Genomic DNA, 16,178 nt, shown 5'->3' with positions numbered 1-16,178 from the left:
AAATCAGCAGCTTATATTCTATCGCCCTTTTGTCGGTACTGGCGGTATGTTAACCCTGAGGTTTAGAACCTTGTTTCACAGCCCTGATCGTGCCTTTTGAGAATCTTTTACGTTCTGGGTATTCTGGTATGGAAGAGGAGAAAAACCGGCGCTGGGCAGCGCGCAATCCAGGAAAATAGGGAAGGATAAACCTGGAGCCCGTGCGTCCAGGTGCGCCTGGCTAGGGTTTCCAACGGCCGCGGTGTCTCGGTGGGGACCGGTCCCGGAGGCTTCGGCGAGGAGGACCTGGAGCCCCCCCGCGGCGGAACTAACCACGGAGGCCTCAGGTCCCTTTAAGGTGCCCGGCGAGCGGAGAAAGGCAGCAGAGGGGGCGGGAGGAGGGTTCGGGAGCGCACGCCACGTGACTCGGCGGCCAACTTCGCTGCGAGTTTGACAGAAGTTTGAATCGGACTCGGGGGCTTTCTGCTGCCGGCGGGGCACCGCGGCGGCCGCAGCCTCTGAGAGCACGAACAGCAGCGCCCCCGCGTCCCAGCCAGCCAGCCAGCCTGGACTCCGGCCCACCGACGGCCGCTCGCGCTCCGGACCCGCTCGCTTGCTCTGCCCCGGACCCGCAGCTCCCCGCTCCCCCGCGGTGTCCGCCGCCTCCCAGCCAGGGAGCCAAGCCCCCACGCCGCGCCCAGCCCTCGCCGCGCCAGCATGTCCTCGACCGAGAGCGCCGGCCGCACGGCGGACAAGTCGCCGCGCCAGCAGGTAGTCCCTGCGCGCCCCGGACTCTCTCACCCGCCCCTCTGCACCTAGATGTCGGGCTGCACCCTTATCCCACCCCTGGACCGCGTGTGAGTGGGGCAAGGGGACCAGCGCCTTCCCAGGGCTCCCCACCGTCCTGACCCCCCGGCCGGCTGTCTCCGCAGGTGGACCGCCTACTCGTGGGGCTGCGCTGGCGGCGGCTGGAGGAGCCGCTGGGCTTCATCAAAGTTCTCCAGTGGGTAAGTCGCTGCCCCGGCCCCGGGCTATTTCGGGAGCCTGGGCTGTGACGCTGACCTGAAGCAATGGAGCCAGGGTGGGGGCTGGGGAGGTGCTGCGGCCAGGCCACGGCGGAAGGGTGGGGGGCGGCGACAGGTGGGCGGGGGAGGGGCGGGCTGGGGCTGCTTCTCCGGACTTAGTGGCAGGAGGGTGAAGAGCGAGGCATGCGGAGTCCCGGATTCGGTCCTTCTATGTGCAAGGAGCCTTTGCCCAGGGCGCTCACATTTCACCCGGGCGACAGGACCCGGGTGTAACCTTTCCAGAACTCTGATCCTGCACATACCACTCCTTGGTGACGGGAGGGGGGAGAAGGACGAGGGAGACGAGGTCCGCTCTTCACCAAGAGGGAAGCCACAGAGGGCAAAGGAGGGAAGGAAGCAGGCGATGGAAACCATCCTGCCCCCAAACCCACCAGGGCCTGGATGATCCTGCAGGTACTGGGCTCAGGGGACAGGCTCTCGGCTCGCCGTTCCCTGTTGAGGTCACTGGAGTAATCTGAGTTCCTGTAAATGAGTGAGGGAGTGGATGAATGAATGAACAGAGCTTGTGGTTCTATGATTAAATTAAAGAAAAAAATAAGAATAAAAATCACGGCATGGCTAAAATGTGGCATGTAGAATAAGATTGGAACACTGATCTGAGAAGCTGGGGCCCTGGGATCCAGATCTAGACCGGCCTTTTCCAGCTATGTCACCTTGGGCAATTCATTTCTCTGGACTTCAATTTCTAACTCTAGTCAGATGTTGATCAGAACCTTCCTAGGGTCTCCTTATGCTCTAAATAGGTTGGTGTGCCAGAATATGGCCCTAGGTTAGACTTACTTTGTGACCTTGAAAAAGTCACTTGCTCAGGTCCTCAGTTTCCCCTGTTATAGTCTAGTGGAAATACTATCTTGCTTCACTAGGCCAGTGCCTAAGGCCTCCTGGGTATAAATTAGGAATGTGGACAGGTGCAGTCACTTTCTCAAATCATAAAGACTTGTAGTGGGCATTTAGTGCACTATTGCAGAAGAGATTTTAAATTAGACAATCCACATACCAAATGGTGTGTGAATAACTTAATTAATGTGCTCTCAGTACAGAATTCAGCTAGGGAATAAGTTACCACTAATACTGAGGAGGATTGAGTTCTACAGGGCTTTAAAGACAAGAATTAGCACTGTGACACCAATTCTTAAATCATGGTTTGGATGAGAATAATCAAATCTGGAACCCAGGGGCAAAAGTGCATTTGGGATTATCGGGCCAGCCTGGGAGCTCCCAAGTGTAAACTCTGGGACCTGGTGGGGACTCTCCACCTTTCTTACTGCCTCAAAAGTGGTTAGACCAATTGCTGATTGAGCTCTTTTGCATTTGGCCCCTTCCCTGTTCTGATCCACCACTCAAGTGCCAGAGGGAGCCATATAAAAATGGTATTAAGGCTCTGAGTGACTGGCATCCAGAACTGGAAGAGCCATTATAAGCAATCCAGAGGAGTGGAACCTGAAATGTAAGAGAACAATTTTACCATTAAATTAAACAAATGGATCCAACAGAATTTGAGACAGACTGTCAAAGGATAAGGGAAACAATGAGATTATTAGACCATGGACTCCTCTCCCTTGGAGGAATTCTGAAAAGCTTCCTTCTTCAATCCTGCCATCCTTCCCTCCACCCAGCGCTCCAAATACCCACATTTCTGTAAAGGCTGTACAAAGCAATGCCCAGGGAAATGATCCAGTCTTGGGGTCAGCACTAATGCCCTAGGCATTAAGATCTGATAGACTTTTATGATCTTCAAGTACTTAGAAAGGGGGTTGTGCAAAACAGAGACCCTTTTCTCTCAGAATGCTAAAGCCTGGGCCCTGGGCCAGACTCTGAATTCAGACATCATTCACAGGGTAGCATCACAAAGAAACGTGCTTTGCTTTATTGCCATCCCAGGTAGCCTGAATTCAGGGCGCCAGTTTCACTTGCTTTGAAGCTCTGCAGATGAGGTAACATAAAGAGTACACAGGCACCAGCACCAGAAATGACAGTGGAAATGTCATTTGAGTTTTTCACTCATTTCCTGTTTGGAGGGATCAAATGCTCCTGACTGAAGAAGGAAAAAAGAAAACACAAAGCTTGCGGTTATTGTAATGGTAATTGAGAACTTTTGTTGTCCTTATTACCAAAAAGCAGAGATTTTACTGGAATCTCTGTGAAAAGAAAGTAATGTTATTCTTTTATTTGTCAGGAGCTTATCTTAGAGTGTTTTTTTTTTTAATTGAGAAATCAACTAATCTCACCTCAATTCCAATTCTGGAGTCTCACTAAGTCTATACTAAGCTAGCAAAAATAACCTGGACATAGACCAATTATTGAAGAACTAGTTTTTTTAAAAAAAGAAAAGGACATCAAATCATAGGAGTTCAAGATAGAAAAGAAAAGAAAAGAAGTATCTTAAAAAAAATTTTCTTTTTAAGAAAAAGACACACTTTGGGAGGCTGAGGTGGGAGGATTGCTTGAGCCCAGGAGTTTGACACAAGCCTGGGCAATAAGGGGAGATCTCGTCTCTATAAAAAAATAAAATTAGTTGGGTGTGATGACACATGCTTGTGGTCCCAGCTCCTTGGGAGGCTGAGGCTGGAGGATCATTGAGCCCAGGAGGTCGAGGCTGCAATGAGCTGTGCACTCCAGCCTGAGTGACAGAACTAGACCTTGTCTCAAAAAAAAAAAAAAGGAAATAAAGCAAAAGAAAAAGAAAGATAGAGACAGATTTTTGAGGTCAGATAGGCTCTGGTTTAAATTGAGTCCCCTCTGCTTTCTTGCTTTCTAGCCCTGGAACCTTGAGTAAGTAAATACCAAATCTTTTTTTTTTTTTTCAGACAGGCTCTAAGATAGAGACTGGCTCTATCGCTGAGGCTGGAGTGCAGCGGTACGAACACATCTCACTGCAGCCTCAATTTCCAAGCTCAGGCAATCCTCCCACCTCAGCCTCTCCAGTATCTGGGACCAAAGGCACATGCCACCATGCCCAGCTAAGTTGTAAAAAAGTTTTGTAAAAATCGGGTCTTGCTATGCTGCCCCAGCTGGCTTCGAGTTTCTGGGCTCAGGTGATATTCCCACCTCAGCCTCCAAAAGTGCTGAGATTACAGGCATGAGCCACCTCGCCTAAACAAAACAAAAAACAATGAGATAAGCATGGGAGCAGGACCTGGGGAGAGAATTTGTCTTCCTTGTGCTGTGAGCTAACTGGTGATGTTAGTGTCCTCAGGACTGTCACAGGATTATCACCAGCGAGCATGTCAGTGCCAAAGGGGAGCCTCATCCTTAAACTGGAAAGGTTATTCTGACATCGTTGCAAAAGAGATGCAGAAGCAGGAGGAGGCGGAGGGCAGAAAATGACCATTGCTGTCCCAGCAATGGAGGTCCAAGAGGAGAAAGGCTGGTTGGCACCAGAATGCTAGAACTCCCCCTTGTCTCAGGGCCTCTACCTCTCCTTGGCTGCTCTTTATAACCAGTTTGCTCATCTCAGAGCCTTGTGCTTGGTGACAGGGGTGGTTTCACTTCTTTCCCTCTCTTCTCTGTGTCTCAGTCACTTGGCACAGTTAGGGAAGAAAGCAAATCTGGAGTGGAAAGATGGAGGGTTAGGAGACATGAAGGGCATTGGGAGAAGGTGTCTTTCTGAGCTTCTGCACCCCAAGGCACAGAGCTACTCCTTCCCTCCTTGTAATCCTCAATGCACACGGTAGAGATCTCTTCTTTAGCCTTAATAACTCTGGGATGCAGTTTTTGTTTTTATTATTTTTTGTTTGTTTGTTTTAATATGACGCTCCTTTCTTGATGTGAATTCTCAAGAGCAGGAGATAGGTCTTATTCGTCTTCATATCTCCGGCATCTGGCACAGGGTAGATGCTCAATCAGTGTTGAGTTAATGAGCACATGAAATGGAAAGAGCACTGGACAGGGAATCAGGAGATGTGCATTCTAAGCCTGGCTCTCACATCAACTAAATGTGACTTTGGGAAAGTGACTTAATCTTTTGGGGCATCACATTCCCCCTCTGTGACGTGAGATGATTGGGCATGAGAATCTTTGAGGTCCCTTTTGTTCTGCTGTTCTGTGAACCTGTGATTCCCTTCAGATGTTCTAATTTTGCTCTGGTACCATCCGACTGTATAGTGTTCAGATTTAAACATATATTTTGGTAAATAAAAAATTGTCATGTAAGATCCCTGACTTGAAAAGAATCAGAATACAATAAATACTAAAGTTATTGTGGGTGTATTTTGCCCTCTGAGGAATCCGAAAGCAGGATTCAGGATTGTCAGAACCTCAGGACCCTCATTTAGACACAGTAGAACTTTTGGTAATAATGGAAAAGTTTTAGAATCTGTGCTCTCTAAGATAGTACCTGCTAGCCACATGAGGCTATTGGGCACTTGAAATGTGCCTAGCGTGACTGAACTGAATTTTTTTTTTTTTTAGTAGAGACGGCATTTGGCCATGTTGGCCAGGCTGGTCTCGAACTCCTGACCTCAAGTGATTCACCTGCCTTGGCCTCCTAAAATGCTGGGATTACAGGCATGAGCCACCATATCTGGCCTGAACTTTTTTGTTGTTTGATCCAGACTCACTCTGTCACCCAGGCTGGAGTGCAGTGGCGTGATCATAGCTCATTGCAGCCTTGAACCCCTGGGCTCAAGTGATCCACACACTTCAGCAGCTAGGACTACAGGCATGTACCACCATGCCCAGCTATTTTTTTTTTTTTTTTTTGGTAGAGATGGGGTCTCGCTCTGATTCCCAGGCTGGTCTTGAACTCCTGGCCTCAAGTGATCCTCCCACCTTGCTTCCCAAAGTGTTGGGATTACAGGTCTGAGACACTGCACCCGGCTTGAATTTTTTATTTAATTTAATTTTGATTAACTTAAACTTAAATAATCAAGCTTGACTAGGGGCTACTGTTTTGGATAGTGCAGCTCTAGAGTATGAGCCCCATGAGGACAGAGATTTTGTTTTTCTTTTTCTTTTTTTGAGATAGGTCTCACTCTGTCACCCAGGCTGGTGTCCAGTGGTGTGATCATGTAGCTTTGACTTCCTGGGCTCAAGAGATCTTCCCACATCAGCCTTCAGAGTAGCTGGGACCACAGATGTGCACCACCACACCTGGCTAATTTTTCTTGGCTAAATAAAAAGTTGGCTAGTCTCAAACTCCTGGGCTGAAGTGATCCTCCCACCTCAGCCTCCCAGAGTGCTGGGATTACAGGCATGAACCACCATGCTTGGCCTTTTTTCTCTTTTGTTCACTACTAGATAATAGTGCCTAGAACCATGCATAGTAGGCACTGTACATGCTAGGCATAGTACATGTTCTTAAATTTTATCTTTCTGTAGATGCTCAGGAGTGCCTTTCAGGAGAGTGCTGGTGAAGAGAAGCCTCCATAACTGACCATTCACTGCCCCCAAGTTCTGAGTACCTACTTTCTTTTTCTTTACTTTTTTTTGAGATGGGGGTCTTGTTCTGTTGCCCAGCCTGGAGTGCAGTGGCATGATCATAGCTCACTGCTGCCTTGAACTCCTGGGCTCAAGTGATTCCTCCACATCAGCCTCCTGAGTAGCTGGGACTGTTAGCAGGCCCTGCTAATTTTTTGTTTGTAGTTTCTGTAGGGGAGGGTCTTGCTATGTTGCCTATATGTTGCTAGTCTCAAATTCCTGGGCTCAAGCCATTCTCCTGCTTGGCCTCCCAAACTGCTGGGATTACAGCTGTGAGCCACCATGCTCAGCCCCTGCTTTCTTAAGGAACCTATAAGGAGCCATTCACTGACTAACTGCCAACGGGTAAAAATATTTCCAACTGTGCTGCCCTTCCCAGAATGTGACACCCTAATCACGTCCAGTTCTGGGCACCAGAAGCTAAGAGGAATAAAGAAACTTCTAAGAGGAATCAGATGGCCACAGAACTGACAAAAGATTAGCGAATTCCTTTGAGGAAGAGTTAGAGAAGTTCCACTATTACAATGGTGAGGCCACTTTGAGTAAGTAAAGGGTAATGATGCAGAGGCTTCGAGTGACTCTTCTCTACCTCTGTGAAGAAGGCGGGCAGACAGGGCTCTACTGCAGTCTCCATCATTTAATTCAGGAGAGGAGGGTATTTAGGCATTGGAGGGAGGTTTTACTATCTTCTTTCCCAGATATCTTTAAATGTGGAGACAATTCTCATTTGTCTGGAATAAACCTCCTGAAAACAGAGAGGTGCCCATTATTTGGAGAGAGGTCAATGGCTCCAGCATGGAGATCTGCAAGGCCAGGCGCTGCAAGCCGGGGGCAGTGGCACTGGACACCTCGCAGGGGCAAAGCACAGCTGTTGGCAAGCCCAGCCAAGAGTACACTGACAGCGTTACTCTCAGAGAGTGAGAGAGTTCCAGGGCTGGAAAGGGCCTCTAGATTATCTACTCCAAACCCCTCCATTTAAGATGAGGAAACAGGCTGGGCGTGATGGCTCATGCCTGTAATCCCAGCACTTTGGGAGACTGAGGTGGGCGGATCACAAGGTCAGGAGACCGAGACCATCCTGGATAACATGGTGAAATCCTGTCTCTACTAAAAAAAATACAAAAAATTAGCTGGGCGTGGTGGTGGGTGCCTGTAGTCCCAGCTACTCAACAGGCTGAGGCAGGAGAGTGGCGTGAACCCAGGAAGTGCAGCTTGCAGTGAGCCAAGATCACGCCACTACACTCCAGCCTGGGCGACAGAGCAAGACTCCGTCTAAAAAAAAAAAAAAAAAAAAAAAAAAAAAAAAAAAAAAAAAAAAAAAATAAGAAAACAGACTCAGAGAGCAGAGTAGAGTGACTTGTCAGAGCTCACTTGGCTAATTAGTGACAGGACCAGGTCTGGAACCTAGGTTTCCATACTCCTAGTTCAGGTCTCCTTTCACTCCATAATGCTAACAAGCATTGGCAAAATAAAGTGCATATAGCTTCTATTCTAGACTCTGGATGCAGGGCTGACATATACATCAGCTGTCTTCCAAGTGCTTAATGTCCAAGACACCGAGTCTCGAAGAAACATACAGAAAGTGAACAATTAAGAGAATAAGCTCATTGCTTAATAAGAACGTGACATTGTGTACAAGTCAAAGGTAAGTGCACAGGAAACCCAATCTGAGCAGATGATGTGGAGGATAAGACATTTCAATTTCTCGCCTCCTTTTCTTTTTTCTTTTCTTTTTTTTTTTGGTGGTGGGCAGGAGAGGGACAAGGTCTCACTCTGTTGCCAGGCTGGAGTGCAGTGGCACAATCTCGGCTCGCCGCAACCTCTACCTCCCGGGTTTGAGTGATTCTCCTGCCTCAGCCTCCCAAGTAGCTGAGATTACAGGCGTGCGACACTCTACCGCCAGGCTGATTTTTGTATTTTTAGTAGATACAGGATTTCACCATGTTGGCCAGGCTGGTCTCAAACTCCTGACCTCAAATGATCCACTCGCCTCAGCCTCCTAAAGTTCTGGGATTACAGGTGTGAGCCACCGCACCTGGCCTCTCACCTCCTTTTCTAATCAAAGTGTGTTTCCCAGAAAGAAATGTGAAAATCATAGGATGAGGAAATTTTATTTCACTCGAGAGAGAAGGTGTAGTAAAATGTGAGGAAAGGTGGAGGAGAAAACAATTTGAGTGACCTGAGACACCTCTGTATCTTAACACTGAGAAATGGCAGCATCAACAGATGACAAAGGAAAATACCAGTGGGGAAACAGTGGAGACTGATAAGGCAAGTGGAGGGTACTTTTCTCTGGGCTTGAGCCAAGATTGTCACATTGGCCCAGCCAGTGCTATTGCTAGAAGGCCATGTGCCTTTTGGGGAAGAGGAATTAGGCTGTCAGTACTATCGGACAGCAGTATGGCCCATCTGGGGTGGCTTGGTAGAAGCTGGCCCCTCCAGCTATACCTCCACCAAGGCAGGAAGCCACTGGAAGTTAGCAACTAGGAAACAAGATTAGATGACTAGTTCAAAGGAGAAATGAAAAGCGTTCTAGGCATGTCTGATCTAGGTTGATGCAGGGGAATCTTTCTGAGTGTGTCTTTCCCTTGGGAAGGAAATTCAAGTCTATCTGTAAGCTAGACGTTTCCTAAAGCCTGAATTGCAGAAGTTTTGTGTTAGTCATCTTAAGGAGGCTACCTGTGGTCCCCAAGTCATGCCAAATGGAGAGATCTGGCAACTGTCCATTTCCTGCCTCTTCATCTCCCTTGCAGACACCACTCAGTCAACCTTATTCATTTGGCTATTTGGTCCAGCAGCCTGAGGCTGGAAGACAAATGGAAGCCATGGGTTTCTACCTAGGAAGAACTTGATTAAAGGGGATCCTCACTCTTCCCGACTCCCGCACTTAATGTCTGCACCTGCGGGGAGTCACGATTAGTTCTTGACTTTGGCCAGTTGAGGCCTTCTGACTCTCAAAGAGGCTTCACTCTCTCTCAGCTCTTTGCTATTTTCGCCTTCGGGTCCTGTGGCTCCTACAGCGGGGAGACAGGAGCAATGGTTCGCTGCAACAACGAAGCCAAGGACGTGAGCTCCATCATCGTTGCATTTGGCTATCCCTTCAGGTGAGCAAGGATTGGTTCCAACCCAGCACATTGTCTCTAACTTGATTGGCAGGACCTGCTTGGTCTCTTCCTCCTCCAGAAACCTAAAAACCATTCGTTGTGTGCCACTCCAGATTCAAAGAGAATGATAAAACTTAGATCCTTTCTGCTTTTTAGCAATTTCAGACACACTGACCAGAGCAAAACATAAGGGAAATACAGATTGATCACTGTTATAATAATGTTCCAGTCAATGGACAACCCATGGCAGGTCACACCAGCTCATACAGAAAGAGCCAATGCAGTTTGGGATGGAGGCTTACAGGAACCTGGACAAGTTGGACAGGTCTCTCTGACCCTCAGTAGCCTCCTCTCTGCCTTGAAGGTAGGGAAGCTTATTAGTACTTACATCCTAAAGAGTTGATGTGGGATCCTCAGTCAGTATGACCAGGATACAAGTGGGCACACCTTGATGGGGAGGTAGAAGTGAACTCTTTTCTGGGTATTTGGGAGCTTAGGAATTAGGGAGCCCAAGTGTTCAGAGGAAAATGGGATGGGGCTCACCTTTTCAGAAATTTCTAGTATCAGCATCCAAGTTATATTAACTGTCTCATATACAATAGGCTGTGTTTTTCTCTTTAATTTGTCCACTGTCTCATTGGAAAGCCCAATAAAGCCTGAGAATGGGTGATTCCAACCTTATCTTGGCCACTCTGGGCCTGCACTTTCCAGAGGCAGAATGAAGCTGATCTGCCTAGTGGTTCGGCTGCCAGAAAGAGAAGAACTACATATATTGCAGTTGTGACCTAAAGGGCCCTGGAGACACTTGGGAATACATGGTCACCATGTCTGGGCAGGGTAGATGAGTGGGGTGGGCGGGGGAGCAGCTGAGGGGAAGGTAGAGTTTTACTGGAAATTTCGGGGAAGTTCCTATCTTGACTGCAAGGTTCCTTCCAGAAACTTTCCTCCCTACATGACCCCTTTCTTGGCTCTGTAAGAGTCCCCTGCTGAGAACTAGCACAGGACTACTTCTGGGCCAGGGAGAGAGAGGATTGCCTGAGCTCAGGATGGCCTCCCCTGCCACCTGCAGGTTGCACCGGATCCAATATGAGATGCCCCTCTGCGACGAAGAGTCCAGCTCCAAGACCATGCACCTCATGGGGGACTTCTCTGCACCCGCCGAGTTCTTTGTGACCCTTGGCATCTTTTCCTTCTTCTATACCATGGCTGCACTAGTTATCTACCTGCGCTTCCACAACCTCTACACAGAGAACAAACGCTTCCCACTGGTGGTGAGTCAGCACAGGCCAGAAGGAATGGGGTGGAGAAACAGATGTTTGTGAGGGGGCTGAGGTCAGAACTGGAGCAGAGGACAAACATGGCGGCTTTCACCCCCATGGTGGAACCTCTGCCTCCATCAACCTCCCGTTGCTTGCTTCTGTTCACAGGAGGCACAATAGCACCATACACAAGCAGGCTCTGGAGTTAGACTGCCTGGGTTCAGATCCCAGCATGGTCCCTTACTTGCTGTGTGATCTTGGACAAGTTAAATAACCTCTCTAAATCGCAGTTTCCTTAACGATAAAATGGGGATAAAGTAATACCTGCCTCATAGTTTTGTGTGTGTATGTGAAAAAATGAGAATGTATGTATCTAGTACATAGTCTCAATAAGCATTAGCGATTATTAATATTATTCCTCTTTACTCTCTTCCTATCCCAGGCATGCAAGACGGAAGGGGTGCCTTAAGGGACCCCATTTGCGTCCTGCAGTCTGCCACTTGTATCTGAGCAATGGTGATCAAAGAAAAACCTGGGAGGGAAGAATGGGGAATTTAGGTGCCACTTGGGATGAGTGGGTTTTGGGGTGAGGCTGACCAATAGATGCCTTGGTACATTGTAGCCAGATCTTAGATCTGAGGGCATTAGCAGGGGCAGCCTGAGTGGAAGGACTCCTTTGGGGGCAGTGAACAGATGCCTCAGGACCACCTGGGTTCTAGGTGTTGGGTAGGATGGGAAGAGGCAACTCTATTGGCACCCTGGGATTGCCAGTATCATGGCAAGAGGAAAAGAAGCAAGGGAATCATGGGGGCTTTCTGAGTGTATTTCCCATCCCTCTGCTCCTCCCAGGACTTCTGTGTGACTGTCTCCTTCACCTTCTTCTGGCTGGTAGCTGCAGCTGCCTGGGGCAAGGGCCTGACCGATGTCAAGGGGGCCACACGACCATCCAGCTTGACAGCAGCCATGTCCGTGTGCCATGGAGAGGAAGCAGTGTGCAGTGCCGGGGCCACGCCCTCCATGGGCCTGGCCAACATCTCCGTGGTGAGACCTGTGGCCACTGCAGGAAGCAACACTAGCCCTGCTGCCCAGGCCTGTCCCAGCTAGCAGGTCCTGAAAGGAAAGAGAGGGTGTCCCAGAGCTGGTATCCCCTGCACCTGGAGCTGGTGCCCTCACTGCACTTCATGCTGGCTGCTGGCTCCTGGCTGACCCTGAGAGGACATTTTGGGATGAGGGGAACCCAAAAGCCACTTAGCCTTCTGTTCCTTCCTCCTTCTGCACTCTGCCTCCAATTCCCTTCTCGTTTCCCCACCTCTAGGCACGCTCTCTGTGATGTCTCCCCTCCTCCTGCCTGTTCTACACAATGTGTGTGAGCACATAAAGGGGAGCCTGGGGCTGTGGCTGAGCTTGAAGCTGGGAGCAGACCCAGCATGAGTGGGAAGGGGCTTACTGTCACTCAGCCCTCCAGCCTGGAAAGGGGCTTTGGCGCAGTGGTGGGTCAGCTGGATGCATATAGATTTGGCCATCCCAGTTGTTAGAATGTTGAAATACGTCCATATCCATTGGTAAAGAGCTGAGGTCTTGAGCTTCTCAAATGCTGTCCATCATCCCAGCCACTTCAGCCCTGCTCTGAAAATGACTTGTTCCCACAGCTGAAATGTTTAATGGCTGGCACACCAGGAACACACGTCTGGAACTTGCTGGAACCCTGCTGATGGTTCCTCCCAAAAAAATTTTATTGTAAACATGTTCACAGATAAAACAAAGTTGAAAGAATTTTACAGTGAACACCCATGCACTCACCACCTAGACTGTGCCATTAACTTTTTACTAGACTTGCTTTATCACATATTATTCACTTCTTCATCCATCAATCCGTCTTGTTTTTAGTGCATTTCAAAGATAATTTGGGACATCAGTACACTTCCCTCTAAGTACTTCCCGCTGTGAGGTTTTAAAAATATGTTGAATAACTATTTGAATATAGCCCTGGCTAGGTGCCTGATCATAGGGAAGGAGCACCTTGGACAGCTCCTGCCACACCTACCTGGTGGAAGGTGCTCCGAACAGGGCCTCACGTGTGCTGCGGGAGGCACCCCAGGGCTGACTCTTGCTTGGCTCCTTGCTATGCTTTGCACGATGCTCCTCTAAAGGGCCAGATTCTGCTAGTGACCAAGCTACAGCTTGGGTGCATGTTATGGACAGAATTAGACACTTTCACCTGGGATTCCCTAAACAGTTGATGGCCCTGAGCCCTGCCTCTATACCGAGCTCTCTGTCTTAGTCTTTCTAGCCCTCTGTGCTTCTTCCCTGCACAACCCCCCACCCCCACTGCAATAGGAACTCCCCCTCCCTGTTCCCACAATGACCCCCTGACTATTCTCACAAATTCCCCTGATGTCTTTGCAGCTCTTTGGCTTTATCAACTTCTTCCTGTGGGCCGGGAACTGTTGGTTTGTGTTCAAGGAGACCCCGTGGCATGGACAGGGCCAGGGCCAGGACCAGGACCAGGACCAGGACCAGGGCCAGGGTCCCAGCCAGGAGAGTGCAGCTGAGCAGGGAGCAGTGGAGAAGCAGTAAGCAGCCCCCCACCTGGCTACTCCTGAACTGGACAGCACCTCTTCAACCACCTCCGGCTTCCAGGACCTTTCTCTTCCTCCTCCAATTCCCCTCCCCCATCATTCTGGTCTTTGAGCTTTGAGACGATGGGCAGGCATCAGCTGTTGGAAACCTGGGCGGCCCTCTCAGTGGCTTCCTATCCTCCTTCTTGCTGGAGGCATGAATGGCAGGAGCTCAGTGCTTCTTGTCCAGTGCCTGGACCCAGGTATCTTACTTGGGGTCTTACTTGTACCCTCACAGTCTCTGAGAACCAGCCTCTGCTGCAGGTGAGGGTTGGGGGCAGGAAACCAGTGCTCTGAGACTGGTTCCTAGCAGCCACCTTTCTGTCAACCTGTCCGGCTTCAACAATATTATGGGGAAGAGAAATCAGCTAGTAGCCTTCCCCTCTGGTCCCTTGTGTGGAGGCCCCAATAGTGGTTTGGCGACCCCTCCTCAGTGGCTGTCATGTAGTCCCTGCGTCTGATCGCCAGTCATCCCACTACTCAGTGTGCCTTCCACTGTCTTCTCTGGCCTCTGCCTGCCCACAGAATCCACCATGTGTAAACCAGGGAGGTCCACCAGCCTAGAAAACAGCCCTTCAGAGGGTCTTGACCAGGTCTGCCTGGACTCAGCTGGGAGCAGGATAAATTGCAACTGAGTTGCAGCTTCAAGAAAGTAAAGCCAGTAAACTTGCTGGCAGAATCAATTTCTTCTATCCCCTCAATCCTCCCACCCACCAGGCTGGGGCAGTTTCCACCAACACTCTAAATTCTACTTTAGAAGCGCCCTATCTTCCTCCCTGTCCTCCTTCTTGGTCTCACACTTGGGACTCAAAAATGTGGAGTCAGGACCTGCCTCCTAATCCCCTTACTTCTCTGTCCATCTCCCTTCCCCAGCATCGTGCATCTGAGGCATTTGAGATCCTTTCTGAAGTCTGTCCAGGCCTTCCTTTTATTCCTGTGGGGCCAGACAGGGGCTTAGGAAGGGCCAAAGGACCATCATGAGGCTAAATTGCCCCAGAGCCCCAGGATGGATGGGCCCATTTTTTCCTTATTCCCTGCTCAGTTTTTTCCCCTGCTCCTTCTCTAGTCCTTCTTTCATATTTCTCCTTCTCATCTTGAAAACAGGATGTTCCCTCTCCCCTTGCCGTCCCATTTCTCCCCTGTGTCCTTATTTCTCCCAGTCGCTATCCCCTCCCAAGTCCAGGGCGGGCCGATGCTATTGGTGCTTCTTCACTTTGGGACCCAGTTCCATATTTGTCTTTAGTGTATATCCTCTTCCTGATACCTCCTTCAGTCCCTCTCTGGGCCCCAAGGCTGAGAATCAGTGCTAACTGGGTAAGGATCATTTGCTTCCTACCCAGCTCAATCTGCCCTGGCCATAGGGCTTCCCAGGGAAGGAAGAAGAGGGAAGAATCCAACCACTTTCCAATCCAGTGCCAACTGGCCCACTAAGCATCCTAAAGGTGAATGTGCCCTGTGCCAATATCTCCTCAGGACTGAGTCAACCCCCTTCAACCTCCTCACCTCTCTAAATACCATCCATAGTAACATGTGCATTACTGGAGTACCTAGGAGTCAGGACTTTTGACTTCAGGCCAGTCATTTCCTCCTGATGGGGAAAGGGTGCGATTTACATCCCCAAATGCTTGAGTCCCTCAGTGAAAGAATTAGTTTTTGTTTGTTTAAGATTTTGGGGAAGAGATTTGAGGAGGAAAGAAAGGAGATGGGGTGAGAGGGTTTTTAAGTCTGAAACTCTCTGTCATGAGCTGTCCCCATGGTTACTCAAGGACAAGGGGGGACAGTTTTGCCTACAGCTCCAGAGACACAGAGAACAAAGGGGCGACCTTCATTTTTCTTCAAGCCGGCCTCTGTGGGGGTCTGTGAGCAGCTTCTACTGGATCTTTGTTTGGATTCTGTGTCTGTATTTATAATTTATTTGAAATGTGCTGGGTAGTGTTCTCATTTGGGGGCTGAAGTTAGCAACTGGGCCTTCAGCTAGGGAAAGCAGTTGCGGGCAGGGGGTGGGGGGTAGATTATATTCACTCCTGCCAAGGAATCCCAGCCCAGAACTCTCTTTAGAGCAAGAAGGCTTGTTCTTTTTCTTCTCAAGAGGCTCTCTTGTTCTCCATCAGAAGAGCCTTGATTTAGGCTATGGCCTCACTCTCTATGGCCACCCTAAGAGGAAAGGCTACTTCACCCCATTACCTCCAGAGGGCTGGGCAGGGCCAAGTGCCTCATAGGACTCATGTTCTCTCCAACCAGGGCTGGCATCACTGCTTTGCAAAGTGGGTCCTGAGGTAGAAGAAGGGGTCTGGTTTCTCCAGCTGCTGTAGGAGGCTAATGGGCAGGGTACTTGCCCTTTGTCCCACTAGACTATAACCCAGCGCCAGGGTGCCCACCTAGGACCTTTCCTGGACATGAGTTTCCTTCACTATCATAGTCATGAGTCTCCTACTTCTGGGATTGCAGATCAGGGGTGGGGGGAGAATGTTGCATGTTGTTTTCTGGTGCTTGTTATTATATATTTGAATAAACAGTGCTGCAAGTACTTGCCATGAAGGATCTGAGACTGGAGTCCTTCTGGGGATTTATTTTTTCTTCCTCTCCCTTGCTTTAAGTTCTTGAATGAATATCAGGACTTTCACCAAGACATCATTCTACTGATTTCCACTGTGCACCCCAAGCAACAAAGTCAGACTCTGTTGCCTGGGGTGCAGAGAGGAGAGCAGTTATTCC

General features: G+C 49.3%; 1 protein-coding gene across 2 annotated transcripts; it reads left to right on the top strand.

Annotated features, from left to right (window-relative positions):
- The first annotated feature begins 400 nt into the window (after nucleotides 1-400).
- SYPL2 (synaptophysin like 2) lies at nucleotides 401-16,009 on the top strand. Of its 2 annotated transcripts, XM_003267895.3 has the most exons (6): nucleotides 401-750; nucleotides 912-986; nucleotides 9,462-9,586; nucleotides 10,656-10,857; nucleotides 11,695-11,886; nucleotides 13,252-16,009. In XM_003267895.3, exons 1-6 carry the CDS (start codon nucleotides 697-699, stop codon nucleotides 13,420-13,422), a joined length of 819 nt encoding a protein of 272 aa, XP_003267943.1. In that variant the 5' UTR covers nucleotides 401-696; the 3' UTR covers nucleotides 13,423-16,009. The 2 variants fall into 2 exon arrangements, with proteins under 2 accessions (XP_003267943.1, XP_012355855.1); XM_012500401.2 differs by lacking the exon at nucleotides 11,695-11,886 and having other exon boundaries at nucleotides 415-750.
- Nucleotides 16,010-16,178: the final 169 nt, after the last annotated feature.

The sequence above is a fragment of the Nomascus leucogenys genome, chromosome 12 (genome assembly GCF_006542625.1).
Source record: "Nomascus leucogenys isolate Asia chromosome 12, Asia_NLE_v1, whole genome shotgun sequence".
Classification (NCBI taxonomy): domain Eukaryota; kingdom Metazoa; phylum Chordata; class Mammalia; order Primates; family Hylobatidae; genus Nomascus; species Nomascus leucogenys.
This window is presented reverse-complemented; position numbering and strand designations above follow the sequence as displayed.